This window comes from Chelonia mydas, chromosome 20 (genome assembly GCF_015237465.2).
Source record: "Chelonia mydas isolate rCheMyd1 chromosome 20, rCheMyd1.pri.v2, whole genome shotgun sequence".
In the NCBI taxonomy this organism is placed as follows: Eukaryota; Metazoa; Chordata; order Testudines; family Cheloniidae; genus Chelonia; species Chelonia mydas.
In genome coordinates this window covers 7311811-7337754 of record NC_051260.2, presented here as the reverse complement: position 1 = coordinate 7337754, position 25944 = coordinate 7311811, and the positions used below count along the sequence as shown (strand labels likewise).

At 49.7% G+C, this 25944-nt stretch overlaps 1 protein-coding gene and 1 non-coding gene across 3 annotated transcripts in view; both read right to left on the bottom strand.

Moving 5' to 3' along the window:
- Positions 1-359: 359 nt before the first annotated feature.
- Positions 360-25944, bottom strand: part of BRD4 (bromodomain containing 4) — a 244767-nt gene continuing 219182 nt past the window's right edge. The window contains exon 19 of one of the 2 annotated variants that reach the window (XM_043533007.1): positions 360-850. In XM_043533007.1, the coding sequence (XP_043388942.1) occupies positions 734-850 (117 nt within the window). In that variant the 3' untranslated portion in view covers positions 360-733. Of the gene's footprint in view, positions 882-25944 lie in introns of both variants that reach the window. The other variant, XM_043533006.1, reaches the window with a different exon arrangement.
- TRNAK-UUU lies at positions 17463-17535 on the bottom strand. The gene has a single exon. It is a non-coding gene; the product is annotated as a tRNA-Lys (tRNA).

Genomic DNA, 25944 nt, shown 5'->3' with positions numbered 1-25944 from the left:
GTATGGTTCAACATTCGAGCCACCACCAAAACACTGCCTCTCCTCCTTTGACAGGCTCAAGATCTGCCCCTGCAGGTTTTGCATGCTTTTGTCCATATTATAAGTCCATTCAATGTCCACAGAGAAATGGGTTATTGTTCTAACCAACGTAACCACTTGGTATGGAATCAGGCCATATGCCCTGGTTTGATTATTCACAGCAATAGGATTTACAGATCCATTTGTGCACCAAAGTCCAGATAGCAGCATGTAGATGTGTGTAGTTTGGTTATGGGATGGTGTAATTGTGCCTTCTAGTAATATGTAGATTTCCAGCAAAACACCTTATACACAAAAAGAAAAGGAGGACTTGTGGCACCTTAGAGACTAACAAATTTATTTGAGCATAAGCTTTCGTGAGCTACAGCTCACTTACACCCAGTTGTCCACCCCTTGACATTGGCCATTGATCCTGCTCCTGCATAGTCATAGGAGAGGACGACATCCAAACATCTTCTCTGGATTTACACGATTTCACATACCCCTCCATTGATTCCCAGCGAGCTCCCCCCCTTCTCATTATTCCCATAGGGCTTGTGGGGCCCACCTTAGTTGCCGTTCCATTTCCAGGTATCATGGTAGCTATTACACAGGTGCTGGCCTCCTAGTTGAGCCTTTTGCATTCCCATACACATCTTTCCCCCCAGGTTAGCCTTTTGAAGCCATCCCCACCCACGTCATGAGGTTTTTTTGTTCATTGAAACACAACAATGCTAGCAACAAGACAAACACCATAGACAAACAATACAAAACATAGATTCATAGTATCCTGGGTTATTCTTCCGCTGGCACCAGCTTGCTTGTAGAGTGTCTGAAAAACAAAAGAAACCATTTTCATCCCCCTGGTGGGGACAGATTATTGCTTAATAATACCACCACTTACTTTTACAAATTTCCTTGCTAATTGCAGGAAAAACAGAAGAATTACCTTCAGGCTGTCCTTATTTTGTTCTATAGTCAGGCTAGTGAATTACCCCACTCACTGGTCATTTATGAAATTTATGAGGTGGTGTACCTCAGTTTCCCCTCTTGTACAACAGACCAGGTTTGCAATAGTTTCTCTGCTGTACCAAGCTTTAAGTTTATTCTCTGGTAATAGCTGAGGGAGACAGCTTTAGATTTCAGCACTGTATACACACACACACACCCCTTAGGGTTAGTCTGTCCCCCTTATTTTCAGACTTGACTTGTTTTTTCACCTCCCTTTCCTGAAGGGCCACAATCTGAGTCTTCTAGTAGCTTGTTTGCTGACCAGATGTATTTATTATTTGCAGCTCCTTTGTGCTGCCACTTATGCGCAGTTCTCTTCTTCCCCAATCAGCTAGGTTATTTGCATTCACACCCTTCTTTCTCACTTGCTTTTGGATCCAAAGCTGTTAGCAGCTCAGAGACGGTCTTAAATATAAAGGGAAGGGTAACCACCTTTCTGTATACAGTGCTATAAAATCCCTCCTGGCCAGACGCAAAACCCTTTCACCTGTAAAGGGTTAAGAAGCTAAGGTAACCTTGCTGGCACCTGACCCAAAATGACCAATGAGGGGACAAGATACTTTCAAAGCTGGGGGGGGGGGGCGCGGGGGGGGACAAAGGGTTTTGTCTGTCTGTGTGATGCTTTTGCCGGGAACAGATCAGAAATGCAAGCCTTCCAACTCTGTTAAATTAGTCAGTAATCTAGCTAGAAAATGCGTTAGATTTTCTTTTGCTTAATGGCTGGTAAAATAAGCTGTGCTGGAGGGAATGTATATTCCTGGTTTTGTGTCTTTTTGTAACTTAAGGTTTTGCCTCGAGGGATTCTCTATGTTTTGAATCTGATTACCCTGTAAGGTATTTACCATCCTGATTTTACAGAGGTGATTCGTTTACCTTTTCTTTAATTAAAATTCTTCTTTTTAAACCTGATTGATTTTTCATTGTTCTTAAGATCGAAGGGTTTGGGTCTGTGTTCACCTGAACCAATTGGTGAGGATTCTTTTCAAGCCTTCCCCAGGAAAGGGGGTGTAGGGCTTGGGGGGATATTTTGGGGGAAGATGTCTCCAAGTGGTCTCTTTCCCTGTTCTTTGTTTAAAATGCTTGGTGGTGGCAGCATACTGTTCAAGGACAAGGCAAAGTTTGTACCTTGGGAAAGTTTTTAACCTAAGCTGGTAAGAATAAGCTTAGGGGGGTCTTTCATGCAGGTCCCCACATCTGTACCTGAGAGTTCAGAGTGGGGAAGAAATCTGATGAGGTTCAACAAGGAGAAGTGCAGAGTCCTGCACTGAGGACGGAAGAATCCCATGCACCACTACAGACTAGGGACCGAATGGCTAGGCAGCAGTTCTGCAGAAAAGGACCTAGAGGTTATAGTGGACGAGAAGCTGGATATGAGTGAACAGTGTGCCCTTTTTGCCAAGAAGGCCAATGGCATTTTGGGATGTATAAGTAGGGGCATTGCCAGCAGATCAAGGGACGTGATCGTTCCCCTCTATTCGACATTGGTGAGGCCTCATCTGGAGTACTGTGTCCTGTTTTGGGCCCCACACTACAAGAAGGATGTGAAAAAATTGGAAAACGTCCAGCGGAGAGCAACAAAAATGATTAGGGGACTGGAACACATGACTTATGAGGAGAGGCTGAGGGAACTGGGATTGTTTAGTCTGTGGAAGAGAAGAATGAGGGGGGATTTGATAGCTGCTTTCAATTACCTGAAAGGGGGTTCCAAAGAGGATGGATCTAGAGTGTTCTCAGTGGTAGCAGATGACAGAACAAGGAGTAATGGTCTCAAGTTGCAGTGGGGGAGGTTTAGGTTGGATATTAGGAAAAACTTTTTCACTAGGAGGGTGGTGAAGCACTGAAATGGGTTACCTAGGGAGGTGGTGGAATCTCCTTCCTTTGAAGTTTTTAAGGTCAGGCTTGACAAAGCCCTGGCTGGGATGATTTAGTTGGGGATTGGTCCTGTTTTGAGCAGGGGGTTGGACTAGATGATCTCCTGAGGTCCCTTCCAACCCTGATATTCTATGATTCTACGAAGGAACCTTGACATAGTGGCAAAGCGGTGGAATCATTTTGAACCAGAAACACAGCAGGATTTTAAAAGGTTTTGTAAAAGGTGATTGCAGCTGTTGATTCTGTGTCTCTGCCTGGGGGACAGAGCAGTAGGCATAACAAAAGGATCTTTTTGTAGGCTGAGAAAAGCTATCAGAGAGAGACAAAAAGTATCAGGTTACAACACAGCAAAATTTTACAAGCCAGATTTTTTTTTTTCGTTTTCTTTCTAACTCTTGGGTGTAAAGTTAGTTAAAAACAGAGAGGTTAAGATGGCGGAATGCAATGTTCAACAGAAGCTGGAATTAGCCAGATTTGAGGCTGAGGAAAGACAAAAGGAACATGAAAGATTGGTCCTGTTTTGAGCAGGGGGTTGGACTAGATGACCTTCTGGGGTCCCTTCCAACCCTGATATTCTATGATTCTATGATTCTATGATGGGTAGAACTCAGACAGATGGAAATGGAGGTAAAAGAAAAAGAAATGGAGGCTGCCCACAGGAGGCAAAGGAAAAAGAAAAGAAGAAGGACAAAGAGAGGAAGCATGCTGAGGAGGAGAAGGAAAAAAAGAGAGGAAGCTTGCACTGGAGATGGAGAAGGCAAAGTCTCAGCAGAATATACCGAATAACCCGAACAATCCTTCCCCAACAATCCACAAATGGGAGTGATTATGTCCACAGTACGATGAATCCAGTGATATTGCTGAATATTTTCTCACCTTTGAGAGACTGTGCACACTCCATCAAATTCCTGAAGCTCACAAGATGACCACATTGGTCGCAAAATTGACTGGAAGAGCTCTGGACTTATTCAGTAAGATGCCTATTGAGGAGGCTTCTGACTACAATAAATTCAAGGATTTGGTTTTAAAACAATTTCAAGTTACACCTGAAACTTACAGAGTAAAATTTAGAGCCCTTAAGAGAGGACCTGGACTAAGTAATGTGGCTTATGTAAACCAGATGACAGATCTGTTTGATAAATGGCTCAACGGATGGGATGTAACTAACTTTGGAGGAATACGGAATTTGATGATAGAGGAGCAATTCCTGAATATGTCCAAGGATGATATAAAACAGTGTTTATGGGATAAGAAAATGGACTCAGCAGGAATTCTTGCTTCTTATGCTGATCTGTACGAGCAGTCCCAGACCGCCAGAGAGGCGGAGCAAACTGGAACAAAACGGGTGGAGGGAGGAGAGAGGAACAACCCTGGTCGCAGTTGGAGCGGATACCAAAAGGGACAACCTCAGACCACACCCTACTACTGGGGGCAGCCCAAGGCCCCAACTACACCCCAAGGAACACTCCAGACACCTTATCATCCCGCCACACCATTCTCCAGCAACCCACCTCGCCCCAGTGACCCGTCAGCTGGATGATGTTTTAAATGTAATAAGCTGGGACATGTAAAGGCCAACTGCCCCAAGAACCCCAACTGATTACAGTTCATTGCACCGGAATCACACCAGACATCCTCAGGCCCAGATGCCTCCCAGATACCCTCAGAGCAGAGGGAAACTTGCTGCTTCCTTAGTGGACCCCAATTTAATCGACCCAGAGGTCTAAGTGATGATTCAACCCTTCAAGTCAAACTCTTTTGACTTGCCTACAGCCAAGTTGCTGGTCCAGTACAAGGGCTGGTCAGGAACGTGGACTTTTGCAGTCTATGATGATGATCTCATCCCCATGCTGTTGGGAGAAGACTTGGCCAATCATTTGAAGCTAGCCAAGAGGTTGGGAATGGTCACTCACAGCCAGGCTAAGCAAGCTGTCACTCTTAGCTCTATTCCGGAAACTTCTACCAGGACCCGGTCAGAGGTGATGGACCCGGACCCCAGGCCAACGTCTGAAATAGCAGTAGTGCATCCAGTCACAGAGACCCAGACAGAGCCAGTCCCAGAACTGGAACCGGTGGAAAAACGAGCACCAGAACCAGTACCAGCACTGAATCCAGTACTTGCAACCCCAACACCAGAGGGCCCCACCGAACCTGCACTGGCAGCAGCAGATAACCCTACACAAGAGGCTCAGCTGGAGCCTGAACCCCAACATAGTGTCCCAGCAGAGAGCGGTTCACAGTCAACGGAAACAGCCCCATCCCCTGCATCGCTTCCAGAGGGACCAAGCCCAGGTCCACAATCCAATGAGGAACTGATGTCTCCAGCATCAAGGAAACAGTTCCAGGCCGAACAGAAAGCAGATGAAAGCCTCCAGAGAGCTTGGACGGCGGCACGGAGCAACCCACCGCCTCTCAGCTCTTCTAATCGATCCCGGTTTGTTGTAGAAAGAGGACTTTTATACAAGGAAACTCTTTCTGGTGGACACCAGGAAGACTGGCATCCTCAGAGACAGTTGGTAGTTCCAACTAAATACCGGGCCAAGCTATTAAGCTTAGCTCACGATCACCCTAGTGGCCATGCTGGGGTGAACAGAACCAAAGGCCATTTGGGAAAGTCGTTCCACTGGGAGAGAATAGGCAAGGATGTTTCTACCTATGTCCGGTCTTGTGAGGTATGCCAAAGAGTGGGAAAACCCCAAGACCAGGTCAAAGCCCCTCTCCAGCCACTCCCCATCATTGAGGTTCCATTTCAGCGAGTAGCTGTGGATATTCTGGGTCCTTTTCCAAAAAAGACACCCAGAGGAAAGCAGTACATACTGACTTTCATGGATTTTGGCACCCGATGGCCGGAAGCAGTAGCTCTAAGCAAAACTAGGGCTAAAAGTGTGTGCCAGGCACTAACAGACATTTTTGCCAGGGTAGGTTGGCCCTCCGACATCCTCACAGATGCAGGAACTAATTTCCTGGCAGGACCTATGGAAAGCCTTTGGGAAGCTCATGGGGTGAATCACTTGGTTGCCACCCCTTACCATCATCAAACAAATGGCCTGGTGGAGAAGTTTAATGGAACTTTGGGGGCCATGATACATAAATTTGTAAATAAGCACTCCAGTGTTTGACACCTAGTGTTGCAGCAGTTGCTCTTTGCCTACAGAGCTGTACCCCATCCCAGTTTAGGGTTTTCACCATTTGAACTTGTATATGGCCGCGAGGTTAAGGGGCCATTACAGTTGATAAAGCAGCAATGGTGTACCATATTAATTCTCTAAAGCCCTTTTATTCCAGAGAATTAAAGAGTTGTCACTTTACAGCCTAGGGAGAAGATGACGCTGAGTGTCCTGAAGGTGTCTACTACGAAGGGAAAAGTGATGGTGGAGTGGAAGAGGTGAACCTCTCCATGACCCTTGGGCGTATGCAGCGACAGCAGATCAAGGAGCTGTGCTCTAGCTACGCACCGACGTTCTCAGCCACCCCAGGACTGACTGAATGGGCATACCACTCCATTGACTCAGGTAATGCTCACCCAATTAAAGTTCAACCTTACCGGGTGTCTCCCTCAAGCTAAAACTGCTATAGAATGGGAGATGCAGGATATGCTACAGATGGCTGTCATCCGCCCCTCAGGCAGTGCATGGGCATCTCCAGTGGTTCTAGATCCTAAACTAGATGGGGAGATACGTTTTTGCGTGGACTACCGTAAGCTAAATGCTGTAACTCGCCCCGACAACTATCCAATGCCACGCACAGATGAACTATTAGAGAAACTGGGACGGGCCCAGTTCATCTCTACCTTGGACTTAACCAAGGGGTACTGCTAGATGAATCCGCCAAGGAAAGGTCAGCCTTCACCACACGTCAGGCTGTATGAATTTAATGTGCTCCCTTTCGGGCTGCGGAATGCACCCGCCACCTTCCAAAGACTTGTAGATGGTCTCCTAGCGGGATTAGGAGAATATGCAGTCGCCTACCTTGACGATGTGGCCATATATTCGGATTCCTGGGCAGAACACCTGGAACATCTACAAAAAGTCTTTGAGCGCATAAGGGAGGCAGGACTAACTGTTAAGGCTAAGAAGTGTCAAATAGGCCTAAACAGAGTGGCTTACCTTGGACACCAGGTGGGTCAAGGAACTATCAACCCCCTACAGGCCAAAGTGGATGCTATCCAAAAGTGGCCTGTCACAAAGTCAAAGAAACAGGTCCAACCCTCCTTAGGCTTGGCTGGATATTACAGACGATTTGTACCGCAATACAGCCAAATCGCCGTCCCACTGACAGACCTAACCAAAAAGAAACAGCCAAACGCAGTTCAGTGGACTGAAGAGTGTCAGAAGGCCTTTAACCAGCATAAAGCAACACTCATGTCTGACCCTGTGCTAACGGCCCCAGACTTTGACAAACCATTCCTATTAACCACAGACGCGTCCAAGCATCGTGTGGGAGCAGTCTTAATGCAGGAAGGACCGAATCAAGAGTTCCATCCTGTTGTGTTTCTCAGCAAGAAGCTGTCTGAGAGGAAAAGCCACTGGTCAATCAGTGAAAAGGAATGTAACGCCATTGTCTACGCCAGGGGTCCGCAGCCTTTCAGAAGTGGTGTGCCAAGTCTTCATTTATTCAATTTAATTTAAGGTTTCGTGTGCCAGTAATACATTTTAAAGTTTTTTAGAAGGTCTCTCTCTATAAGTCTATATATTATATAACTAAACTATTGTCATATGTAAAGTAAACAAGGTTTTCAAAATGTTTAAGAAGTTTCATTTAAAATTAAATTAAAATGCTGATCTTACGCCGCTGGCCCACTGCCAGCCTGGGGTTCCGTTCACCTAGGCCGGCAGTGGGCTGAGCAGGGGGCTGGCAGCCAGAACCCCAGACCGGCAGCGGGCTGAGTGGGGCCGGCAGCTGGGACCCCAGACCAGCAGTGGGCTGAGCGGTTCAGCCCGCTGCCACTTAGCCCACTGCCGGTCTGGGATTCTGTCCGCCAGCTCCTGCCAGCCAGGGTCCCAGCTGCTGGCCCTGCTCAGCCCACTGCCGGTCTGGGAACCCGGCCCTGCCCACATAAAGGGGGTACCTACCTTCCCCCTGGTTCTAGCCCATTCTCTTCCTCTCTCTCTCTCTGCACTGAGCTGAGGGTGGGAGTGCACTGAGCACAGGGCTGGGGGTGAAGGAGCAGGCTGGGGGTTGGGGTGTAGGGTCTGTCCAGGAGCTAGAATGAGGGAGGGGGCTCAGGGTTGGGGCAGGAGGTTTGGGGGTGGAGTGCTTACCTGGCAGCTCCCATTTGGTGCAAGGGGTGCAGGTAGGAATATGGGGGGGGCGGTTGCAGGAGCTCCCGTTTGGTGCTCAGGGTGGGGGTGAGAATGTGGGGGATGCAAGAGTCAGGGCATGGGGTGTGGGGGGGCTGGGTATGTGTGGCGGGTGCAGGAGTCAGGGCAGGGGGCTGGGGGTGTGTGAGGAGGGTGCAGGAGTCAGGGCATGGTGTGGGGGGGGGCTGGGTATGTGTGGGGGTGCTGGAGTCAAGGCTGGGGTCGTGGGGGGTGCAGGGGTCAGGGCAGAAGGCTGGGAGTGTGGGAGGGGTGGAGGGGTCAGGGCAGAGGGTGTAGGCTAGGGTCGTGGCGGTGCTCCCAGCCCCCTGCCCAGAGCGGCTCATGTCATGGGGCTGGAGGGGATATGCCCCGATTCCATGCCCCATCCCCACCACTTCTTCGCCTCCTCCCCGGAGCAGTGAGCGCGCTCCACTTCTCCCCCTCCCTCGCAAGGGCCATCAGCTGATCGGAGGCAGGGAGAGGAGGAGGATGGGCAGGAGCCAAGCATGCTGGGAGAAGAGGCAGGGGAGGGGAGGGCAGGATTTTTAATGGCATGCTGCTGCCTGCTGGGGTCCCGGCCTGGGTTCGGCAGCAGGCTGAGCGGGGCCGGCAGCTGGGACCCGGCAGTCAGCAGCATGCCATTAAAAATCAGCTCGCATGCTGTCTTTGGCACGTGTTGCCAACCCCCCGTCTACGTTCTGGAAAAGCTAGGCCCATACATTTGGGAACAGCGTTTCCACCTGCAGACCGACCATGCTACGCTACAGTGGCTTCATACCGCCGCGGGAAATAACAAAAAACTTATTTGGTGGAGTTTAGCTCTCCAAGATTTTGATTTCGACATACAACACATCTCAGGAGCTTCTAACAAAGTGGCTGATGCACTCTCCCATGAAAGTTTCCCAGAATCAACTGATTAAAATCGTCCTTGAGTTGTGGGAAATATTGTTAGACTTTATACAGTTAATAGTATATTTAGAGGTGCATGTGTCTTATTAACTCTGTTTTTCCTAGAGCTCCAGGAAGAAATCACAGCCAGCGTTTCACCCTATCTGTAATTTGGGGGGCGTGTCATAAATATAAAGGGAAGGGTAACCACCTTTCTGTATCCAGTGCTATAAAATCCCTCCTGGCCAGAGGCAAAACCCTTTCACCTGTAAAGGGTTAAGAAGAAGCTCAGTGTTCCCATCATTCCTCCCCTTTTCCTTTTCTTTTTCCTGTGAGCACACACACAATTCTCATTTGCCTAACATCCCTTGCACTGCAATTACTCTTTTTCCACACAACTGTACCCTGATTACACTCCCATCTTGTACAACCAGAGACAGCCAGGGCAGCCAAGTTAAGTTCCAATAGAAACCTCTTACATTCCTTTAGCAATTTTGATTACCCAATAGTCAAATAATTTTGATCCGATTCTCTCTCCGTCTGCTGCCTGCAGCAGTCCCTTATAGACCATTTCTGTGGGAAAAGGGCCCATTTCCCCTCAGAATAGCTGTAAAGGCTTCTGGGGACAGAAGCATAGTGGTGGTGGTAGCCACTCTACCTGACCCCCTTGGATAATTTAATTACCAAGCTTCCATCCAATGTGACTGCACAGAGTTGCACATACAGTTACATTTATATAACTGGGTTTTATTATTAAACCAAAAACTTCCTTCTTGTAACACCACAACTGTTACCTTTTACCATTTCCACAACTTTCAAATGTTTACTTTTCTCCAAAATTTGTATTATTAATTTTTGAAAAAGCTATTTGTAACTTTTCACTCACTTCATTAAATTACTTACTCCTACATTTAGTTCTTTAAGGTAGTGCAATTTTCCTGGAACAACTTAGCCACCAATTACAATGATTCCCACACAGCTGCCTTAACCTGTGCTGTCTTTACTTTGAGACTGTTCAAAAAGACAGTAAAACATTTGTTCCCATGGTTGCCTGTGGATTTTTTACTCCAAAAAATTCCAGTGGAATACAGCAGACCTCCATCATACATTGCTCAAAATAACCATAAACATTTTACATAAGTATCCAAAGTACCCTCCATTAAAACATTAGAAAAACAAAAATGTGGAAAGGCAGGGGGAGAGGAGGGAGAAGAGGTAGAAAGAAACCAATTAAGCCTGTCAGGTCAGTTTGAAGTACAGGCTACCAGCAGCAAATTAAGTAAACTGAGAAAAAGAAGAAGGAAAAGAAGAAAAGGATACAGTTAGTTCTGAGTCAAGAGTAGGCTCCCTGGGTTGAAACAGTTGGGAACCCTTACCCCCAGGTTCTCATCCTGGGTCTGGGAGAAGAGTAGGGGTTGTGACCTGCTCCTGAAAACCCTATCATTTTTCACTTTGAAACCTTCCCCGCCCCCCGCCAGGACCAAGTCCAAGCTCCAGTCTCTAAAGGTGGTCTGTTAACTCTGCTTTTGATTCTAAACTCTGTTGTGCCAAATCATCTTTAACCACCCCTAACTAATTTACAACCCTTCAGCAGCCCTTGCTGAAACAGCACCAAACTTGAAAGATTACTGGCAGCTTCCCATAATGCTGCCCTTACTTTAAACCTCTCACAAGTGGACTGAAGTGCCTCCTTTCCCTGGGAGGCATTCAGTCCCAATGGGCAGGGACCTTCTTCCACTACCCATATACCAAAGGAGGGTGGGCTCCTCAGCCACCCCGCATCCCTCGGGGTCTCTTAACACGGCCTCCATTTCCTTTTTAATCTCATCCCAGGTTGACCCCTGCACCTGGTATGGGCCCTCGTTCTTATCCATTTATCCAAAAAATCCTTTACCCTGGCTTGCCAGAACCCACAACTACCATCACGAGAGTTCGCGATACCCCCTCCAAGCAGCTGCATGGACTGTTGGGGAGGGGGACTTACAGGCTGCCTCTCACTTGTCCGATGCGATGCATCCAAGTCACGGCACCAAGATGTTAGAGGGCTTATTCCTTCACCCGCTTACTTCCCTGGTCCTTCTTGCATGAACAGAGAGCAACAATACCCGAAGTCCGAAGGTGCAAACAATTTGACGTTTATTGGGGTGAACTTCCAGAAAGCAATGATTTTAATTTCCTTCTTCAGTGTCCCTCTTCCCAGCTCTGACACCACAGAGCCTTACCTGTGTCCCTGTTCCCATTCCCTCCCCTTTAGCAAAACATGATTCCAATTTCCCCACCCCCATTCCACACACCCACACACACACTTCCTGATCGACTGCAGACTATATAGTAAAACTTGAGTTCTGCTTAGCTATACCTTAACCAATCATTTTCCTGAAATTTAACTAACCAATCCTAACGTATTGTAACATGATTATGTAACCAATTATATCCCACCACCTTAATTAGTTTACACTCACCAAAATTAATTATACAGCAGACAGGAACAATCACAGAAGCAGACAGAGATTATACAGACAAACAATAGCAAAGTGGGAACTATAATGACAAAACAATACAGAAGTGAGGATTTCACATCCCAGCTATTGATAAGTGAGTTCTTGCCAGACAGGATGCTATCAAACTAAGTTTCCTTTTACATCTTCTAGGCTCTTCCCTTTCTCTGGAGGTGATAGGAATACAATCCTGTCCTGATAATGCCCAATAGCACCTTATTTTAATGTGACTAGTTTGGAATGTGAGGATGTGACCAGTCGCTTCCCAGCTTATGGCTGCCTCTGCTGCTTAGCCAAAGGCCTTAGCCTAAGAACAGGGCCTCAGATTGTCACAGTGAGAAAAGGCCCTATACAGGCAGACAGTGATTTTGATTCTTTCTTTTATACCTCTAGAACTAGCTAAATGATAAACACATACCTCAATTCTTAAAGTATAGGCCTTTACAGACAGCCCTGAATATCTATATCCTAACATCCTCGTGTTGGGGGTTTGGTGGAGGAGAATGTTTGACCCTAGTTTCCTGGTGCAGTGGAACCAGAGGTCTGGGCAAGTTGCTGCCAGTATGGTGCCCAAGGAGCCCAGCATGGTCATGTGTGGGGTGGGGGCATACGGGAGAGAGTGTGGGACCCAGGACTGATGCCACCTTTCCTGATGTGGGCGAGGATCTTTGTCAGAGCATGGGTTCCTGCAATGATGCAGAGGGGAACCCCAGACTGATTGAATGAATCCTTCATTCTCCTCAATGTCTTCCAATGTGGGGGGCAGTAGAAAAGGGCAGAGAGTCCTGTGGTACTGGGAAGCAATGGTAATCCAGAGACTGGGGTCTCAGTACCTACAGTTGTTTGGTAGCCATAAGCAGTGGGGACTCCGGCTTGTCTAACACCGACAAGTCTCTGGAGTAACAGAATTCCTGCATATGGCCTGCCAAAGAAGGCGCCATGTGCTGGCCCAATGCTCCACTTGCATGCCGCGGCCACAGCACTGGTTCCTCTCCACCTAGCCCAGCTCCCCACACCCCCTGCTCTTCTCGGCTGGCGGGCCCAGGGCTGCCTTCTCCCTGTCTCCTCCCCCCCTCCCACTTGCTCCTCTCGGCCAGCTGAGGCCCTCAGCCACTGCGGCTCCACTCCGGCCCTGCCCCACCTCCTCCCGCCAGAGGCTCGCACCGCTTGGTGGAGTGACTGGGAGGGCCGAGAGGGGGAGGCTCAGCTGCGGGCCCAGGGGTGTCTGGCTGCCGCATGCTGCAGACCGCTGGGCTCCCCCGTGGCACGGCCCCTGCTTCCTCCTGGTCTCTCAGGCCCCTGCCAGGCCTGGGGCAGCGCTGGTGGGAGGGTGCTGAGCATGCAGCTCCCCTGCCCCTACCCCAGCCCCGCCATTATTCAAATGCAGAGGCTGGGGAGCATGGGGGTCCCAGACCATGCTGGGCAGGAGGCGGCACCAGCACCCAATGGATGGACACCCCGACCAGTGGGCGCGCCTTGCTCCAGGTAAGCCCCCTTGGCCTGGGCCCTGTACAGCAACTGAAGTCCTTTCACCCCATCCCCCCACCAGCCCCTCTGGGGGAGATCCAGTGCCCCCTGCCCCATCCCCCCACAAGCGTCTCTGGTCTAGGGAGGGATGTGGATCTGGTCCAGTTCAGGGGGTTCGGACGGGAAGGGATGTAGGTCAGGTCCCGTTTGGTCTGGGGAGGGACGCGGGTTGGGTCCAGTTTGGTCTGGGTCTGGTCCAATTTGGAGAGTTATCATAGAATATCAGGGTTGGAAGGGACCTCAGGAGGTCATCTAGTTCAACCCCCTGCTCAAAGCAGGACCAATCCCCAAAAGGGTTGGCCTCGTATTTTGGGGGCACAGCTGGTCCTGATCCTAGTCTTTGCGCCTCTCTGCCTTGGGGGAAGGACTAGCAAGACTAGTACGAATAATGACGCTAAATAAATTGTATTAAAGTTTTTCATATTTTTTATTTTTAAAACATTTTAAATGGCTTTTAAATTTGCCCCAATTTCATACAAAAATTTAATTCAAGCCCTGGTAGTTCATATGAGAAATGTGAAGGATGAGATTGTGGGAGTAGCACATGGCTGGTGTTACGGCCAGCTTTGGCTTTTGTTAGCTGTTTTTACACACACACATACACACGCACACCCACACAGGCTCCCTGGATCCAGGTCACTTTCCCCACCTGGGCTGGGCTGTGAGGCATCAGGAGCTGCTGCTCTCGTGCCCTCTCCATATGCAGCCCAGACAGGGAAAGTGACCTGGATGCAGGGAGCCTTGATGTTGTTCCTCGCTCCCCCCCACAGCTTCCTAGGGGTGTGCGGGGCAGAGGAGCAGCAGTCCTGTACTGACAACTAGCGCGAACTAGAACCACTAAACTAACTGCAAGAACATGCCGAGATGCACACAAGACGGACACGCTACAGCTCCGTCTCCAGCCGAGGCAGTAGAGAAGGAATTGAGGGTAGGTCACCCACACAGCTCTATATACACTTGGTGTGGTTGCATAGAGTGCTCATGGAGGGTGACAGCTCTTGTAAATGCCAGCATGGGACCTAGCGGCTGGTGTCATGGTGTCACTCCATGACCATGACACCACTAACCCCGGGGGTTCAAAAATCAAGAACTAGGCCCCCAAAATCCTGAGGTTTTAACCATAATCACTGTGGGAGCTTGTTCTTCAAGGACTGGTTTCTGAGCCTTTCAGGGGAGTGAGGGCATTTTCCAGATTCCCTCTGCAACCACAAGGCCCAGAAAAAAAACCTGTTACTGGCCTTTCCATAACTGTTGTTCTTCGAAATGTGTTTCTCATGTTCATTCCACATTAGGTGTGTGCACATTGCAGGTACTGTCGCCACAAACGTCCCCCTCAGTGGTATCCGTCAGGCTGGCTCTAGCAACCCCTGGTGCCACACACTTATACCCAGGTATAAGGGGCACTGCCAGCCTCACACCCTCTCATCCTTGTTGCCAGTTAACTCCAACACAGGGGCAGGAGGGTGAGTCATGGAATGGACATGAGCAACACATCTCGAAGAACAACAGTTACATAATGGTTAGTAACCGTTTTTTTCTTCGAGTGCTTGATCATGTCCAGTCCACGTTAGGTGGCTCACAAGCAGTACCCAAGGAAGTGGGCTTGGAGTTCATGGACATGCTGGCTGCAACACTGCTCTTCTGAACCTGGCATCATCTCAAGCCTGTTCGGCGATGGTGTAGTGGGAGGAGAAAGTACGCACTGATGACCAGGTCGCAGCCCTCCAGATGTCTTGGATCAGGACCTGTGCCAGAAATGCCACTGATGAGGCCTGAGCTCTTGTCAAACTGGCGATCAAGATAGCAGGAGGTGGGAAGCCCGCCTGCTTGTAGCATGCATGAATACAGGAGGTTATCCAAGATGAGATTCTCTGGGCTGAAACCGGTAGGCCTTTCATCCTATCTGCTATTGCCACAAAGAGTTGCATGAATTTACGGAATGGCTGTAGAAGGCTGGGGGACATTTAATGTCCAACGAGTAAAGACACTGCTCCTCTGAATTTCTATGCAGTTTCAGGAAGAAAACTGGGAGCAAATAGCCTGGTTTTTGTGGAACTGCGAGACCACCTTCAGAAGAAACGCTGCGTGGGGTACCTTGTCCTTCAACACCATGTTTGGTGGTTCTGACATAAGGGTCCTGATTTCCGAGACCCTTCTGGCTGAGGTAATTGCCACCAGGAAGGTGACCTTCCAGGAGAGGTACAACAGAGGACTCAATGCTAGCAGTTCAAAGGGAGGACCTGAGAGCCTTGACAGGATCAGGTTTAGGTCCCATGGTGGAACTGGTTCACAAATTTGAGGGTAAAGTCTTTTTAACCCTTTAAGGAAGCAAATGGACATCTCATGTGAGAAGACCGACCCACCGGTCACCGGAGGGTGGAAGGCCGAGATCGCTGCTAAGTGTACCTTGATGAAAGCGAGGGCCAGACCTTGTTGTTTCAGATGGAGCAGGTATTCCAGCACAGACTGGAGGGAAGACCGAGTCAGCAAAAGGCCTTGTTGGGAAGACCATACTGAGAAATGCTTCGACTTGGCCCGGTAAATAACTCTAGTAGACGGCTTCCTACTACCTAGCAAAACCTGGTGGACTTGCTCTGAACAGGCCTGTTCCTCCGGGTTCAACCATGCAGCTTCCACATGGGTGGAGTAAGCAGCTGTGATCTTGTCAGAGCAGGTCCGGGAGGGGTGGGAGTGGCAGCGAGGGCGCTACTGTCAAGTCGAGTAGTGTGTCAACCCAGCGTTGGTGCAGCTAGAACAATAACCCATACCTTGTCCCACCTGACTTTGAGAAGGAACTTGTGCACCAGAGGAACTGGAGGAAACGCACAGAATAGGAACCTGTCTGTGGAAGCAGGAAGACGTCTGAGAAGGTGCCCTGGCTGTGTCTGCGCAGCGAGCAAAACTGTTGACATTTCTTGTTCTGCCTGGTTGTGAACAGGTCTACCTGGAGAAATCCCCAACCTCTGGAAGATGAATATGGTCACCTCTGGGTGAAGGGACGACTTGTGGTGAGAGGAGAAAGATCTACTGAGGTGATCGGCCAGGGCGTTCCAGGCTCCCGGAAGATGGGAAGCTTCAAGCTGGATGGAGTGTTTCACACAGAAGTTCCACAGACAGATAGCCTCTTAGCACAGGGTGGAGGAGCGTGCTCTTCCCTATTTGCTGATGTGGAACATAGCTGCCGTGTTGTCAGTAAGCACTCATACTACTTTGCCCATGATCTGGAGAAGGAACACTTGGCAAGCTAAGAGGACCTGTCAAGGTTCCTTCCCCACTCTGAACTCTAGGGTATGGATGTGGGGACCTGCATGAAAGACCCCCTAAGCTTATTCTTACCAGCTTAGGTTAAAAACTTTCCCAAGGTACAAACTTTGCCTTGTCCTTGAACCGTATGCTGCCACCACCAAGCGTTTTAAACAAAGAACAGGGAAAGAGACCACTTGGAGACCTCTTCCCCCAAAATGTCCCCCCCGAAGCCCTACACCCCCTTTCCTGGGGAAGGCTTAATAAGAATCCTCACCAATCTGTACAGGTGAACACAGACCCAAATCCTTGGATCTTAAGAACAATGAAAAATCAATCAGGTTCTTAAAAGAAGAATTTTAATTAAAGAAAAGGTAAAAGAATCACCTCTGTAAAATCAGGATGGTAAATACCTTACAGGGTAATCAGATTCAAAACATAGAGAACCCCTCGAGGCAAAACCTTAGGTTACAAAAAGACACAAAAACAGGAATATACATTCCCTCCAGCACAGCTTATTTTACCAGCCATTAAACAAAAGGAAATTTAATGCATTTCTAGCTAGATTACTTACTAACTTAACAGAAGTTCTGAAGCTGCATTCCTGATCTGTTCCCGGCAAAAGCATCACACAGACAGATGCACCCTTTATTTCCGCCCCGCCCGCAGATTTGAAAGTATCTTGTCCTCTCATTGGTCATTTGGATCAGGTGCCAGCGAGGTTACCTTACCTTCTTAACCCTTTACAGGTGAAAGGGTTTTGCCTCTGGCCAGGAGGGATTTTATAGCACTGGATACAGAAAGGTGGTTACTCTTCCCTTTATATTTATGACAGGACCGCTCTGAGTTCTCTGATGTTTAGGTGCAGGGACAGCTCTTCATAGAATATCAAGGTTGGAAGGGACCTCAGAAGGTCATCTAGTCCAACCCCCTGCCCAAAGCAGGACCAATCCCCAATGTTTGCCCCAGATCCCTAAATGGCCCCCTCAAGGATTGAACCCACAACCCTGCATTTAGCAGGCCAATGCTCAAACCACTGAGCTATCCCTCCCCGCAATAGTAACATCAAAGAGTACTATATCTAAGATCTTGATGACTAGTTCCTCACCTGAGCAGGGACTTAAACCCTGGACCCTCAGATTAAAAGTCTGATGCTCTATCAACTGAGCTAGCCAGGCTTTTCCTGAGACCACAGGCCCTGTGTCCTGAGGTGAGCTCCCCAACCTAGATCAGATGCGTCCAAATTTAAAGACACTGAAGGCTGCGGGGGTAACAAAGGGAATGCCTGCAGTTACTGACTGCAGGTCCTTCCACCAGTAAAGGGAGGTGAAGACCAGGGCAGGAACTGTAAGCATTGAGTCCAAGTGGATTTGGTGAGCACACCGAGGCCAACCAAGTCAGCAGGGGTCTGAGGTGCAGCCTTGAGTGACATACCATGTAAGTGCACCTGACCATGTGTTCCAAAAGTTTGAGGCAGAACCAGGCTGTCAAGATGGGGTGAGCTTGACCTTGAATATCAAGATCCGATGTTGTCCAGAATCAAGCCTCTGGAAGGGAGGCTTTGGCCTGGGTCAAGTCTAGAACTGCCCCAATAAACTCTATTCTCTGGACTGAAGTGAATGTTGACTTTTGCTTGTTTATCAACAGGCCCAGTGCTCAGAAGGTGGCTTGGGCCAGGCTGATGCTGTTCTTCACTTGAGCCATTGAGTGGCCCTTGATTAGCCAGTCGTTGAGGTACGGGTAGACAAAGGCCTCTACCATCACCATGCATTTTGTAGAAATCCAAGGGGCTGCAGACGGACCAAAGGGGAGGATGGTGAACTGATAATGGGTCTGGTTTATGATAAACCTGAGGAACCTTCTGTGGACTCGGAAGATGACAACGTGGAAATATGCATCTTTCAAGTTGAGCCTGGTCCCCTGGATCCAAGGAGGGAAAGATGGAGGCCAAGGAGACCATGCAGAACCTCAGTTTCTTCAGATAACTGTTGAGGTGACACAGGTCCAGGAGGGGTCAAAGATGCCCTTTGGCCTTCAGGATTAGAACCCCTTCCCTCTCAAATTCTGGGGCACCTCCTCCACAGCTCCTACCTGTAGGAAGGCTTGTACCTCCTGAGCTAAAAGTTGCTCATGAGATGGGTCCCTTAAGAGGGATGGGTAGGAGCAAATTGAAGGGTGTAACTGTCTGCCACGATACTCAGCACCCAGCACTCCGAGGTGATGAGGGACCATGCCGGATTGAAGTAGGAGAGTTGGTCCAAAAACAAAAATGGGGAGGGGGAGCAGGATCCGAGGCAGGAACGGATAAATAGTGCCCTCAGGCACACCTTCAAAAGCTCTGTTTGGGGCCTCCTGGATATCTGTGTGACCTGGGTAGCGTGGCTGAGGTGGATTGGGGTGGTTGTCTATGCTTCTAACCCCTGCTCCTCTTCTCGAACAGGATCTGATGCAGTAGTGGAGTTGAGAAGCAGGCTGGTTGCTGGGGCCTGAAATGCTTCCTCGAAGTAGCCTGGGAGTAGAGGCCCAGAGATCTGAGGGTGGCCCTGGAGTCCTTCAGACCATGGAGCTCTGTGTCCATTTTGCTCTGAGAAGCGGGAGGTACCCTTGAATGGGAGGTCCTGGATCGACTGTTGGAGCTCCAGTGATAGCCCTGAGGGTTGAAGCCAGGAGCATTGCCTCACAAACACTGCGGAAGCCGTCATTCTGGCTGCTGGGTCAGCTGCATCCAGAGCTGCTTGGAGTGAGGCTCATGCTACAGTTTTCTCCTCCTCTAACAGGATGGAAAACGCTTGCCTGGACTACTGAGGCAGTGAGTCCTGAAACTTGGCCATAGAGTCCCACATATTGTAATCATACCTCCCACACAGGACTTGTTGGGGTTGGGAGAGGAAGGACAGCTCAGTGGTTTGAGCATTAGCGAGCTAAACCCAGGATTGTGAGTTCAATCCTTGAGGGGGCCATTTAGGGATCTGGGGCAAAAATTGGGGATTGGTCCCCCTTTGAGCAGGGGGTTGGAGTAGATGAGGTCCCTTTCAACCCTGATATTCTATGAAATACAAAGCTGTAACCCAGCCAGTGAATACATTTTTCTGCTGAACGAGTCTAGCTTCCTTTAGTTCTTCTGCTGCCTGCCTGGCCTTGCCTGTCCCTTTCATTGGCTACTGTGACCAAAGGGACCCAGGAGGAGGGTCAGAATACAAGTATTCGTACCCTTTGGCTGACACGTGGTATTTCTTTTCTGCCTTCTTTGAAGTAGGAAGGAGAGAAGATGGGGTGTGTCACCGCAGGGACCTAACCAGACCCATAACAGCCTCATTAATGAGTAGGGCAACCTTGGATGGGACTGCTGTGGCCAAAATGTCAACGAGGCTATGTGCTAACTCCTTGAGTACCTCCACCTCCAGCCCCATGTTAGTAGCCACCCTTTTTAGAAGCTCCTGATGGGTTCTAAAGTCATCTTGTGGAACCAAGCAGCTTGGTCCCAAGACAACTTCACCTGGGGAGGAGGAAGAGGCCTGAACCAGTGGGGTCCTCCTCTTCTTTGGCCCCAATTACGTTCCCCAGGCCCACATCTTGTGTGCTGGTAATGGACTCAGTACCAGAGTCTGGGTCAGGTGCAGAATGGTGAGGTGGAGGGGCCCTGCTCCTGGACACAAGCAAATAGGAATGGTTGGACGGTGGTCCTGGTACTGCGGGGGAAGCCCCACAGGTTCCAGAATGGCCACTGGACCTGCATTGGCCATTGTCCTCCAGGCCAGATGCCAGTGAGTGGACCTACACCAGGATCCAGAGGGATGTAGGATGGGTAATGGCAGCAGCTCTGAGGCTGGGTGCAGGGCTCGATCTCCAACTCCAAAGAAGAGCTTTCCTGAGGTACTCCCTTACTTCTGCTGGTCAGTGATGAGGGTCTGGGGATTGGTGCTGAATCAGGGAAGACCTTGTCAACGACAGGAGAACCAGTTTGCCTGTGGTCAGTACTGAGGCCCCTGGTGCCAGGTAAGAGCTCGAAGCCCCATGCTCCCTTCTGCTCGTCACACTCATGGGAGCCAGTGATTGTCCCACTGGTGGTACCGGGAGGGACAGTAGGTCCCTGGCCACTGCAACGGCCTCCAGGGTGGAAGGCACCACGATCCTGTTGGCGTCACAGTGACTCCGTGGCATCGATGGGTGATCCCACCCCAGACTCAACAGTACCTGTGGGCAGAGTGGAGTCGATGGTGCCGCTAGGGCACCGGAGGTGGAGGAGTGGCCTGACATGGATGACACTCCGCTGTACTCCCCTTGTTTGTCCTTTCTTGGGGCCAGGGAGCGTCCCCTCTCAGACCATTGCTTCTTGTGTTTCTTTCTTGTCACTGGAGATCATAGAATCATAGAATATCAGAGTTGGAAGGGACTTCAGGAGGTCATCTAGTCCAACCCCCTGCTCAAAGCAGGACCAATCCCCAATGTTTGCCCCAGATCCCTAAATGGCCCCCTCAAGGATTGAACTCACAACCCTGCATTTGGCAGGCCAATGCTCAAACCACTGAGCTATCCCTCCCCTCAATGGGAGAACAGTGCCAAGAAACACGCGGTGCTGGAGGGGCACTTCGCACTGAAACCGAGGAGCGCGGTGCCAAATCGAACTGGCTTGGCTCAGATGCCGATCTAAGTGCGGCTTCCATTAGGATAGCCCGTAGTCGAGCCTCCCTGTCTTTCTTTGTACGAGGCTTAAAGTCTCAACAGATTTGACAACGTTCTCATATGTGAGCCTCTCCCAGACACTTCAGACAGCTGGAGTGCGGGTCGCTCACCAGCATAGACTTGGTGCAGGAGGCGCAGGGTTTGAAGCTGGAGGACAGGGACATACCCAGCCCCAGGGGCAAAGGGAGCCCCTCTATGCAAAGAGAGGGGGCTCTATCTACACTAATGCTATTTACATTACTACTAAAACAAAGACTAATAAACTAAGCTGAAGAGCAACCACTGAATAACACCTTGCTGAAGCAAGTGTTGTTCCTGCGACCGTCACGGGGTAAGGAGGAACTGAGAGGGTGCAGGGCTGGCAGTGCCCCTTATAGCGGCACATAAGCGAAGCGCGTGGCACCAAAAGGCACGAGAGCCGGCCTGACTGATGTCACTATGGAAAAGTTTCTGGCAATGGTGCACAAGGTGCGCACATACCTAATGTAGACTGGACATGAGTAATCACTTGAAGAACTTGCTTTTCATATTTAAATGAAATCTGTGATTCACCCATAATCCCCTGACTCTGGGAGCTGGGTCTTTATGGCTGAAGGAATACAAGGCCCTATCAAGGCCTTGAGAAATGATGTGGGCGTTGCTAGTAAAATGGTGCCTGAGTCAGGAGGTGAAGTTAGGCAAATTGGTTATTGTGAACTTTGTAACTGTTAGGCAAATTAGACCTTTTCTGGGAGGTTAGGGCCTCCCTGCCAGAGCCAGAGACCTAGTAGGAGCTATCTGTAACTGCTCGGCACAGAAACAGTTGAGACAAGAGAGTGCTATGCAAGCAGTTCCAGGCAGACACAGCCCAAGTGCAGCTGAACCCGTGGGCAAGGGGCGTAGGGGGTAAGTAAGGAAAAGCAGCTCAGAAGGTCCGTCGATAGCCAAGACCACGGAAGACATGGAAGATGTGATGGGTTCTATTTCTGACTCTGCTGTAAGTATCTGATGGCTCCTTACCATATTTAGGTGGGGACAATTCATTCATATAACCATCTAAGGTGCTATTGGGATGACCAGCCTTTGGACTAATAAAGGTACTTTCAGTTGAAGTGTAGACCAGGGGTGGGCAAACTTTCTGGCCCGAGGGCCACAGCGGGGAATAAAAATTGTACGGTGGGCCATGAATGCTCATAAAATTGGGGTTGGGAGGGGGTGCAGGCTCTGGGGTGGGGCTGGGGTTGAGGAGTTTGGGTTGTAGGAGGGTGCTCTGGGCTGGGACCAAGGGGTTCGGCGGGCGGGAGGAGGGTCAGGGCTGGGGCAGGGGTGCGGGAATAGGCGCAGGTTCAGGCTGGGGATGCGGGCTCTGGGGTGGGGCTGCAGATGAGAGGTTTGGGGTGCAGGAGGGTGCTCTGGTCTAGGATCAAGGGGTTTGAAGAGCAGGAGGAGTATCAGTGCTGGGGAAGGGGGTTGGGGCATGGGGAGAGGCTCAGGGGTGCAGGCTCTGAGTGGCATTTACCTCGAGCATGGTGCAGCCCCCAACCCAGTGTCCCGGCCAGAGCGGGCCATAGTTTGCCTACCTGTGGTGCAGACTCATTGAACCTTATGGGGAAGGGATAAAGATTTTCAACAATGGCAAATACCAACTATTGCCCAAGTTGGCCCTCAGCAGCTATTTACGTGCTATTTACGCTGGCCCTCAGCAGCTGAAGGGACTCAGCTGGGCCACGCAGCTCAGTGCTTGGAAGCAGAAGGAATTTCAGATCGAGATTCCGGGTTCTGCAGATCATGGCCTTTGGCTGGACAAAGGCAAAGGAGGGAGTCACCGAGCTGGACTGTTATTCAAAGGGGACTCAGCGGTGGTGAAAGTTGTGCAATAGGGCCCATGATCCCTCAAAACGACATCAAATAAAATGGAAGACTAAAAATCCAGCTGTCAAATGTTTAGAGATCTGTGTCATGGGTGGCCAAACAGGGTGATCACATCAGGGAAGTGCTGTCTGGGATTAAAGCCTGTGAAGCCTGTTATGTTCCTGATGTTTGTGCCCCTCCCCAGGCCTGAGGAGTCTCATCCCTGGGTGGCACTGGAACCCCAGGGGGAGTGGTAGCTGGCACACACCAGGGGGCTGTTTTCAAGGACAGGAATAGTCGGATGTCTGTTTAGATCAGGGGTGGGCAAACTTGCTTACCCCGAGCAGCTCCCAGAAGCAGTGGCATGTCCTCCCTCCAGCTCCCTCCCTCCATTGGCTGCAGTTGCCATCCAATGGGAACTGCAAGCGCAATGTGCAGAGCCCCCTGGCTGCCCCTACATGTAGGAGGCAGAGAGGGGACATGCCCCTGCGTCCAGGAGCCACATGGAGCCCCAGCATGCACAGAGCGGGGCAAGCCCTCGACCCCGCTCCCCAACTGGGGCAGGGCAAGCCCCAGACCCCGCTCCCTGGCTGGAGCTTGAGGGCCGGATTAAAATGTCTGAAGGGCCGGATGCGGTCCCTGGGCCATAGTTTGCCCACCCCTGGTTTAGATGCACTTTTCTGTCAATCAAGCTGATGCAGAAGGCCCCCCGCCCCCAGTGCTGGGGATGATTCCCACTGCAAGCTGCCATGGGAACATTTCATAGAATCAGAGAATATCAGGGTTGGAAGGGACCTCAGGAGGTCATCTAGTCCAACCCCCTGCTCAAAGCAGGACCAATCCCCAATTTTTGCCCCAGATCCCTAAATGGCCCCCTCAAGGATTGAACTCACAACTGTGGGTTTAGCAGGCCAATGCTCAAACCACTGAGCTATCCCTCCCCCCGTTTCAAAGTGGAAGGATGCTCTAGGATCTTGTGCAATGACTTCTCCTGCTGTGTTTGCCACCAAACGCCCTTTGGCCCAGGGAAATGTCCACAGGCCCATTTTCCAAAGGGGCAAACAGAGAGACAGGCAGCATAAGTGACTTGGAAAAGGTTACATAGAAAATGCAGGGCAGAGTGGGGAACAGAGCTCTGCTCTTGATGGCAGCAGCTCTAGGTCTGAGCCAAGAGAGCCTCATACAATGGACTTCAAATCGCTGACTTCAGGCCACCATACAATGGAACTAACAGTTCTCACCCACCTTTGTGAAAGGCTTTGAGATCTGTAGACAACAGCATGCCGTGCAAGTGCAACGGAGCGGTCTTAGCCACGCTCTCAGACATCAAGCCCAGAGGTGGTCAGTAACATGGTCGGGAGGTCACGTGGCCCCACTGGGTGGCATCAGCTGTGGAGCCATGAGAACTGGGCTCTAGTCTTGGGGTTGACACTCATTTGGTATTTTCCTTCTCAATGTTCATAGTGAAGGGAGCTGTGACACTCTTTGGGGGGTGCTGCCATTGACATCAGCAGAGCCAGGGATTGCACCCTTGGTCAGGTATTCAACAACCACAGTGTAGTTGCATACAATATCCCACCATTTCCAAAACACGAGCATTTAGAGTAAGGAATAGAGCCTTTCAGGACGGCAGAAAGCTTGCACTGCCCATGTGAGGGGGATGGTCATGATTCAATCCAGACTTAAGATCTTAGATGCTGTTAGGATATAGATATTCAGGCCTGTCTGTAAAGGCCTGTACTCTTAAGAATTTAGGTGTATTTTTTTCACTTAGCTAGTGATAGAGGTATAAAAGAAAGAATCAAAATCACTGTCTGCTGGTGAAAGAGCCTTCTCTTACTGTAACAGTCTGAGGCTCTGTTCTTAGGCTAAGGCCTTTGGCTAAGCAGCAGAGGCAGCCATAAGCTGGAAAGTGACCGGTCACCTCCTCACATTCCCAACTAGTCACATTGAAATAAGGTGCTACTGGGCTGTTAGAAATACAATCCTGTCCTGATAATGCCTGTCGCCTCCAGAGAAGGGAAGAGCCTAGAAGATGTAAAAGGAAACTTAGTTTGATAGCATCCTGTCTAGCAAGAACTCACTTATCAATAGCTGGGATGTGAAATCCTCATTTCTGTGTTCTTCTATCACTGTAGGCCCCATTTCCCTGTTGTCTGTCTGTATAATCTCTGTCTGGTTCTGTGATTGTTTCTGTCTGCTGCATAATAAATTTTGCAGGGTGTAAACTAATTAAGGTGGTGGGATATAATTGGTTAAATAATCATGTTACAATATGTTAGGATTGGTTAGTTAAATATCAGGAAAATGATTGGTTAAGATATAGCTAAGCAGAACTCAAGTTTTACTAGATAGTCTGCAAAAAGGAGTACTTGTGGCACCTTAGACACTTGTTAGTCTCCAAGGTGCCACAAATCCTCCTTTTCTTTTTGCGGATACAGACTAACACGGCTGCTACTCTGAAACCTGTCATTATATCGTCTGCAGTCAATCAGGAAGTAAGGGCGGGGAACGGGAACAGGGAATAGGGGTGGGGAAATTGGAATCATGCTTTGCTAAGGTGGGGAAATGGGAACAGGGACACAGCTGTAAGGCTCTGTGGTGTCAGAGCTGGGAAGCGGGACACTAAGGAAGGAAACTGGAATCATGCTTGATGGAAATTCACCCCAGTAAACATCGAATTGTTTGCACCTTTGGACTTCGGGTATTGTTGCTCTCTTTTCACGCGAGAAGGACCAGGGAAGTAGGTGGGTGAAGGAATAAGCCCTCTAACAGGTGCCAGTTTGTGACATCTTACAGGAGTGACATTTTCAGAGGGGGTAGCTGGCACTTTCATGGAACCAGGCTCCTTCAAGGGGTCACCTGTTGGGCCCCCAAAAGCATTCGTCACTGTGAAAACACTTGGCCAGTGCATTGTTGATAACCATGTGGCAGCAAACAGGTTAGAATAGCCAGCACTATCCATTGCCTTGCTTTAAGTGCTGGGGTTTTATCAATGAGGTCAGTGGCACTGTTGCAATGTAGCCACAATAGCTGATTTTTGGAATATAAAATGCGATGATTAAGGTGTCGAT